The sequence below is a fragment of the Cyphomyrmex costatus genome, unplaced genomic scaffold (genome assembly GCF_001594065.2).
Source record: "Cyphomyrmex costatus isolate MS0001 unplaced genomic scaffold, Ccosl1.0 scaffold496, whole genome shotgun sequence".
Classification (NCBI taxonomy): domain Eukaryota; kingdom Metazoa; phylum Arthropoda; class Insecta; order Hymenoptera; family Formicidae; genus Cyphomyrmex; species Cyphomyrmex costatus.
In genome coordinates this window covers 215,585-224,726 of record NW_017279235.1, presented here as the reverse complement: position 1 = coordinate 224,726, position 9,142 = coordinate 215,585, and the positions used below count along the sequence as shown (strand labels likewise).

At 29.7% G+C, this 9,142-nt stretch overlaps 1 protein-coding gene across 3 annotated transcripts in view; it reads right to left on the bottom strand.

Moving 5' to 3' along the window:
• Nucleotides 1-4,780: 4,780 nt before the first annotated feature.
• The window catches only part of Hyccin (PI4KA lipid kinase complex subunit hyccin), a 7,590-nt gene continuing 3,228 nt past the window's right edge, over nt 4,781-9,142 (bottom strand). For 2 of the 3 annotated variants that reach the window (XM_018545311.1, XM_018545312.1), the window contains 5 exons: nt 8,502-8,719; nt 8,272-8,418; nt 7,949-8,079; nt 7,721-7,837; nt 4,781-5,316 (listed from right to left, as the gene is read on the bottom strand). In XM_018545311.1, coding sequence (XP_018400813.1) covers nt 4,781-5,316; nt 7,721-7,837; nt 7,949-8,079; nt 8,272-8,418; nt 8,502-8,719 — 1,149 coding nt within the window. Of the gene's footprint in view, nt 5,317-6,170; nt 6,711-7,720; nt 7,838-7,948; nt 8,080-8,271; nt 8,419-8,501; nt 8,720-9,142 lie in introns of all 3 variants that reach the window. The other variant, XM_018545313.1, reaches the window with a different exon arrangement.

Sequence of the window (9,142 nt, the reverse complement as noted above, 5' to 3'; positions counted from 1 at the left end):
TGGCGTAGCAGCCTCAATTGAACGTCCCGATGAACGAGGTGCATCACATGTGGATGTACGACCACGTTTAAATTCATTCACCTAATTGTATACAGTCTCAAACGCTGTTGCAGATGTGCTATGAACATTATCCAACTTGGCTTTGATTTCTTTCGGCGTTAAACGATCTTTCATATGTAGATGTTTGATCACTGCATGAAACTCGTTTTTTTCCATGTTGCAAAAAAATACAAAGGTTGTTTTGTTCGCTTTAATCGTCTACAGAAATGAAACCTCTCGATGAATTCCGCTCAAAATTTGACAGTAATCAGCTGAAAGATGCTACTTGTCAAAAAATAATGTAACATATGACACTGCAAGTGTCCATTGACAGATTTTCTAAGAACTTATTGACTTGCCTTCGTATAAATATTTTAAAGTACTCTTTGATTGATTCAGTAAAATTTAGTAAAATTCCTTCTTTTGATTGATCAATCAAACGCTTCTAAACATGTAACGAGAGTTTGACTGCATCCTAAATAACGTAGATATTGATTTACAGTAATATTTAAAATCAATCTTTAATTGAAGTCTTGTCAATTCTTTATATTAATATTATATAATATTACAGTATTTTTGCATTAGATATATTTTTATAGGACTATAGGAATAAATAAAAAAAGTTACTTTATAAAAGTAACTTGTTATTGCATTTACCATTCATTTTTCTGAAATATATTTATCGTTATTTGTTATTGCTTTAAAAAATAATTTGTTATCAATTACTCAAAAACTAAAATTTTATTTTATTTTATTTTTACGAAATTTTAATGGTATATTTTTAAAGTGACATACCAATTGCCTGTGTTAGTAATTAATATATCAGTTTAACACGAGATCTATTAATTCTAATATAAGTACTATGACTTTTTATGAGAGGTGGAGTGCAGTCCTAATAAAGATGACTATTAGGCGAATTCAAAATTACGACCATGGCAGTATACACTGCCAGTACTGAAAACCTATAGGTTATCATAACATAAACTATAGTTAATACGGTTATTTATATCAGAACACGATCTATATATCAATATTTACATTCTATATAAAAAAGATTTATATTATATCATTACTCTCTTTGACCTTCACCCGAACAGCTCCCTCTTATATTATATATATATATATAATATAAATGTTATATGTCTTAATTAGTAATTATTATTACAGTTATAAAAAATTACAACGTCATTATCAAATTACGTTATTATAATAACAAGTAACAGAATAGTAATTCTTGATCCATTTCTTTTGTTATTCCTCTTCTTCGTGACAAAGACATAATACATGATTTACATAAAAAAAATTTTGTTTTAAATACATCAGCATTGAAATAGTTTGCATCAAGTTTTTAAAAAGATATTTCATTGAACACCACTCGATGTATCAATGTATTTCCAGTAGTGTGAAACCAAACTCGTCATGCTTGTCATTGCGATATAACTATATCATCTGTTAATAATCTATCCCTGTTATGACCGAAATTTCTGGGTATTAATTGTCATCCCCAGATAATAATTGATAGACGTCACGTTCAGTTCGCGTATTAATTGCGTTACGTAGTGGTCGACATGTCGGTGCGCTATGTCGACAAGATTCAATTTTTTTAATTAAAATTTGGAGCGAGAAAATATAGTTACAAAAAGAGAATGACGCAATATTTAGAGAAAGTTAGAATTAAAAGATTTCATTATTAATAATTTATATATAAAAATATATCGAGATGCCAGTGCCACTTGAAATTTTTTTTTAAGAAAATGTCTAAAAAGTCGCTTATTTGTAAATCCCCTTGATTTACGATCGTCTTTTAAATCTGCCTGAAAAATGTTCTTATCTCTATTGTCTTTGGCAGAGTTGAGGAAGCGTTACTTTTTATAATAAACATGACGTTGCAATATTTTATAGCTAAACGTTAAGTCGACTTTGCCAACCTTAGCATAACCTTCGAGTTTAATTATAAAAAATTGCAACGTCATTATTAAATTGTTTATTATAAAAAGTAACCGAAAAAGTAACGCTTCCCAATTCTAGTCTTGTATTTCTTTAAAAATTTGCTAAATCTTTCAATAACATATTTGCGATGTAAGTGCAAATAAGTCTTCTGATAAAGGCTGCTATCCTGATGTGAGAATCGCGAGAGAGATAGCGGGGATAATCCGTCCGTTTATCTTCCTTAGCTACCGCATAATGGAAAGCTACTTATTTCCCTTTCGCGGTCAGATCGAGGATTTACAGCTGCGAATATGTAAAACTGATAGTCGGCCCGAATCGCGGATTTCGTTTCGCATTCTAAAAAGCACTCTGTAAGCGATATTTCGATAGGCGCTATTGATCGTCTAAAAGCGGCTTGAATTATTCACAAATCAAAGAGCACCAAAAATCTAATATTAAAAAAAATTAGGATAGGAAAAAATGTTCTTATAAAAATATAAAGGTCTGGAAATAAAAATACTTCAAAATTATGAAGTCTAAAATGCTAAAAATATGATAAAATATCAGAATTTTTTTTGATACAGTAAACAAACAATGAAGTAAAAATTAAAATATTTGTTATATAATTCATATTCACTTTATAACTCAGGAAACGTTTTTAAAACAGTTTTATTTAAATAATACAAAGATAAACGTGTAGAAGGTAATTTGCACATGTTGCTGCATGAAAATAATTAGATATATGTATTGGAAACATATCGCAGTTTTAAAAGGTTCTCCAGTTCTATCACATCAAATAAAAGAATTACTATAAAGGGTCTTGAATAAAGTAATGGCACTTACTTTTATTGTTGCCATATCATCAAGTTTTTCACAAATAACTTCAATGTATTTTTAAAATCCATATGTTATAGTTTATATTGCATTTAATTAATACAATATAGGCCACAGAATAATTAATCATTGACCTTCAAACAATCATTGACTCCGTTTCATTCATGATATATTGTTTTATAATTTGAAATATTTCGACCTATTTTTAACAAATGCAATTCACGATATATTAAGATACTTATATATTTGAATCAAACTTCCTTCTCTCGTCTCTATACAATTAATTTTTATAATATTTACACATTAATAATTTAATACAACATTGTGTAAATCCACAATCAGAACGTGCATAGAAAAACAGGAATTGAACATAGTATCCTTTGAAGAAATTTATTTCATAAACTTCTTTTCAACGAAAAGAACTTTAAAGGGAGAACTAAATACCACATGAAGTAGCGTAGTATATTGCAGTCTTTGGTGCATCTCTCTTTCATTTACCAACTTTACATCTATATTTGTACATCTCGTCTAAAAAGAAATACGCATAGACATGCAAAATGAAGTAAGACTTTAAAATCTTCAAAGATATTAAATATCTTTTTATATATGTGTTTTGAACACATACATTAATTTGTAAAAATATCCTAAAATCTTTTCATGTAGATAAAAATTCGTATTGCGTCTGAAAACCTGATTCTCTTATTGCTACTTGTCATTCCTATGTTACGAATCAAATGTATTAAATTTAGAATTAAAGTTTAAAGAGTTGCGATCTTACATGAAAAGATCACATCTCGGCCGAGCCATAAATCATGAAATCCGTATAACAAAATGTACAATAAAGTTGAACTTTTGAAGTTCCTTGAAAAATATATACAATTATTAATAAATTCCTATTTTTTTATGCACAGATGACGAATTTTTCTGACCATTTTCAACATAGATGGTCAACGTTTATGTGAGAATAAAATCTCTCTTTACATCGGAATTTCGTAATTATTTTCAACAATCACATATATATCGTATATACATATAATTATATTAATATATATATATATACACACACACATATATATATATATATACATATCAACTATTTGCAAAAACAGATAATTCATCATGAATCTTTAATACTATATTAGAACAATTATGAAAAAATTATTAGCAGGTGTCTATTATCTATCTTCAACCCAGATATGCCTGTTACTCTATATATAGATATCTATTCATGTTATTTATAATTAAGTGACACCGCAGCTTTGTTTTAGATACTCCATTCCCTCGTTTCATCTCACTCATCTCTACTCTTCATTTTATGCTGCATTTATGACAATTGTAACGTATCTTTCGATACAAATTTATTACTTATATTTGGAACCATAGAGAAAGACTTGCTACAACTACATGAAGGCACACATCTGGGTTAAACACAAATATATATATCCATATGTATTGTATTATGATAATACTTGTTTTCCCAAATTGTAATAATCTATAATCTCTAGAAATAAAGTTCGATAATTGTATTTGGATAAAAAGGTATTACAATATTATATGACGACATATATTTATAAAATATATGAAATAAATTATAGATTTTGTTAAAAAAATTAGTTAATATATACCAATATAATATGCACAAAACACTTAACAAAACAACCGTATACCTTTAATTCATATTGTTCCCTCTCCCATTTTTATGTTTATCATGGAGATCAATAGAGTAATGAACTGACTAAAATTGCTACATGTCAAGAAAATATACGATCCTTATAAGTATCGCACAATGTAGTAACAATATACATTGTTGAAAAAATAGTGTGTGTGATCTTAAATAATTCTAGGAAAAGGCAACGTGTACACATTATACATGGATTTAATAAGATTTTGCTAGATGGAAGAAAATGACTTATTTGCTTAATAAGTTCAGTCCATTACTATTATTTATGTAACATTTTTTATAGACTTTTTATCGTCATTAAACAGAGCTGATTTGAATAGAAGAACCAATGGACTCTGTTTCATTGTGTGCTCTTAAATTAATAGAATTTTCTATATTACTACCATCAGTAACGTCAGTCTCTCTACTTAACGCCAGTCTCTCGCCGTCGATCAACGCTACATTTGGATCTATTATGATTGCATTATTTTCTACATTATTTTTCTTTCGAATCGCACATCCATTAACATTTGCGTCGATTTCTGCTTGCTGTTCACTATTTAACATTGATAAACTCCCTTTAATACTCTCCTTCGACGTCGCTTGAGAGCCGAGCTTCTTCTCCTTCTCGGATGCGACGTGAGTATTTTTTGCTACTTTCCCTTCTTTCTCTTTAGGTTTTTTTCCGAGTACGGGGAAATTCGTGATCTTCGAAGCAGTCTTTTGATCCTTTGATTGTCTCATAGAACCAATACGGTTCGGCTCTGTTGATTCGGATTCCTCCATGATTGACACCAGGTTACCTTTACCCTCTCCAGTAGTATCATCTTTTATAACTTGTATTGGTATGTCATCTGAAGATAAAAAGATTGTTACTGTATTATAAGAAAAGAAACTTTTATCTTCAAGTTGGAATTGACAATAATGAAAGCAATATTAAAAGTTAACAAGCATCTTAGAGGCAAGGAAACACATATACATAATAATTCATTTAAATTACACATGTAAAATATGTATGCTATAGATACAATTTGTTTATGTTCACCTAGAACAGAAATTAATAAAATAGAACATTTAAATAGCATATTAATTGCACTGTGCATATGCAATAGAATAAAAAATTTTTTTCTTAACAAAGAAAGATAACAAGATTTATTTTGTAAAATGTGTCACATTCATTTTCTTTCTATTAATTATAAGTTAATAATACATATATTTATATTTATATTTATAGACATATTGTAAATAAGTGGATTTAAAACATTTAAGGAACATGTAGGTTGTGTAGAGAATATTTTACAACATTAGATATAGAAAATATACGCAATGCAGAAAATTATAATAAAAAAAAAGAAAGGGATAGATTGCAAAAGTAATATTTAAACAATAACAGTGAGAAACAGATAAAAAAGGAAAGGAACATCGAATACATGTTCTAGTCGAGCAATATACTTGAAATTCTTGGTGCGGGAAGATAAAAGTGCCATGTCGACATGCATGTTTTCCAGTCATGCGCTGGTTTCTGTTTAGATTTTGTTTTATGCGTATGTCTCATTATAGCTGGGAGTGGTATTTCTGAAAGGAATACATCCACGATCACATGAATTATTATAAGTCAACAACTCATTCCTGCGTGTGCGCTAGTGTATACCAAATGAAAATATAATATTGTAACTTTGATGAAGAATTATAGCGTGATAAGATTTACGCCATCCTACAGTGTTGTAACTGGAGTGATAATACCATGTGTTTGACGGCAGTGCAGCAGTGGCACAATAATGTATTAATCTACTGTTGCCTTCTGTATATACATTTTCCACCGATTCACGAATGATTTCTCCCAGAGCCTGTTCCTCTAACAAGCTATATAGATGCGCATTAGCTGCCAATCTATCATCGGAAAAAGTGGAGTCGCACATTACGTTACTCTCTTTTCTAGTTTTCTGACTAATATCATCCTTATTGTCGATAGCTGTTTTCTTTGATTGCTGATCTTTGCTCTTTTTAGGTGAGGACTTTATCGGTGAGCTTTGGCTGTTGCTGCATATACTTCCACGTCTAGAACTTTCCAATGAGGAGGAAGACTGCGCCTTCGCTGCGCCTGTATCCTTTTTATCGACCGAATTTGGAAGTGCATGCTTCCAATGCCATGGACGACGTTTGTGGCTGCTTGATACTGCCGGTCGCTGTTGTTTCTCGGCTTGACAATTGCTCAATTCGACCGCAAATAACTTCTCATCCAGATCGTCTAATGACATAGACGCGCAATCCACATTTGTTTGGACTTTTTATACGTATTATTACTTTCTAACTTATACATATTTTAAAATTTGATAATGTGCGAACTGGGTTCAACATTTTTACATATTATTATTTATGATAATATATTATACATATATGTATTTTATGATTTACGAGTTATTAAGGAAATCAAACAATACAAATGAGGGGAAAACATGAATAGTATACATTGTACGTGATTTTCCCGAAAATACGTGCAGTTACTGTATCAATATTGTTTGGACAACTATTCATTCATGAAACAAAATATTTTCAATTCAGCAATAATTTCATAAAACTTAGAGGATCACATGCAAGCTTGGACCTAAAGTACTCGTACTCGACACATTCATGTCCATGCATATATATCCGCTTGTGTATTATTTATGTTTGTTGCAATAGGAGTTGTGTAAAAGGGGTAGCTAATATTCAAACACACAATTATAATTTTATTTATATATGTTAGCTATTTGAATGGAAAATATAGCTATGATGTTAATATTGTTAGTAGTTTGGCACCTTCGTTTACCAGAGAAATATTCATCAATTATACAAACTTGTGTGAAACACAATACAAGATCTGTCGCAAAAGTATCCGATCTCTGAACATATCTTTATTTGTAGGCATCCTCCCTCCCTCTTTCTGTCTGTTTTCCACAATAGGATGCTCAAGGATATACGCAGAAATACTTTTGGGATAGACTTCATAATTATGTTTGATTTCGAACATAATCTTATAATATAAGATAGAAATTTTTCATTAGTGCCAAAAATATTAATAGAAATAAACATAAATATATTACCTTTACGAAATAAATTTAGATAATTTTAAAAGTCAGTATTTATATATTTTCTTAAAAAATGATTACAATTTATATTCTTCGTTATTGTTTCTGTCTCTACATTTACTTTTTATTACATGTCGTCGTAAAAAAATTAATAATTTATAATACATATAAATACAATATAAAAACATACCTGGTAATTTCTTAGTACGGAAGGAAGCATTTGTGATCATAGACTTCGAAATAGTTGGTGTAGTAGTTGCTGGGGACAACGCAACACTAATTCCAATTGGTCCATCGCTTGGTTGACCTAAATAAACAATAAAAAAAGATTATAAAATATCTTACCTTTATAAAACATCTTACTTCCACATCTAGCTTAAATAATATACATTATGCCTGTTTCTGTAATGGCAATTACCTGGTGCTCCAGAACTGGCAGAATTGCGTATAGCGTTGGTAACTAACATTACATTTGGATATGCTTCATAACATGCTCTGTTATGAACATCTTCTATAGCTTGAGTTCCTACATACCAACAATCGTTATACCTACAAATAAGGATATTATTAAGATACGTGTATATATTTATCTAAAAGATGTAATGCTAGCAAATTTAGTAATAAAATAGTTTAAATGCTATGCTTGGGCAGAATCAATATATTCATTAAAATATGTAATAAGAAAAATATAAATAACAGACTAAAATATTGTTAAATTTGCAAAATGCATATATTACATACATGGCAAAATATACAGCATGCAAGAATTCCAAGAGAAATTGGCTGGATACTGGTATACGTGGTAAAAGCCTTGGAACAAAGCTAGACTCACTGCCATATGAGGAACGTTGATGATGTCCTGGTTTCATAAATCCTTGAGTAACAAGTCTGCAATTGAGAAAAAAAATTACATTGCAATCGAAAATAAAACTAACAGTTTTCGTACAACTAAGAATTACAGTTGAACTTACTTTGTTGCAACCTTGCACAATTGTTCTAAAGCAAATTTATTTATATATCCAAGTTGTTGATTATAGATAAAAAGTAAGGCTGTCATAACTTTCAATCTATTTTGTGCATTTAATGTTTCTACTTGTTGCAACGGACCCCAACTCACAAGTTTTGAGTTACACTCTTCAAAACGACGTACGGCGCTTTCTGTTAGTGAGGCTGGTGCTAAACTCGCAGGCTGTTTCAAAAAATATTACATTAAATAATTATAAAATCTATAATAAAAAATGTAAAATAATTTGGAAATGGATATAGATAAATATATCTACATTAAATATTATAATTATTATATTACAAATTACAGTAAAATCTCGCTTAACTTCATTTAATGCTATTCCTTTACAGTAAGCTAACATTCGGTAAAATGATATTTCGCTGAGATGCAATTTTAAACTTGATGTTTGTTTAAATTCACTTTAAATATAGTAATACACTTAACTGAATATTGAATATCTGATAACATCTAATCAAAGTGCTAACGCTTTAAGTTCTAGAAACGTAAGCTGAACATTAATCAAAGTACTTACTACATATCTATTCATATAAAATGTACCTTCTATGGTTACTCTCTCTCTCTCTCTCTCTCTCTCTCTCTCTCTCT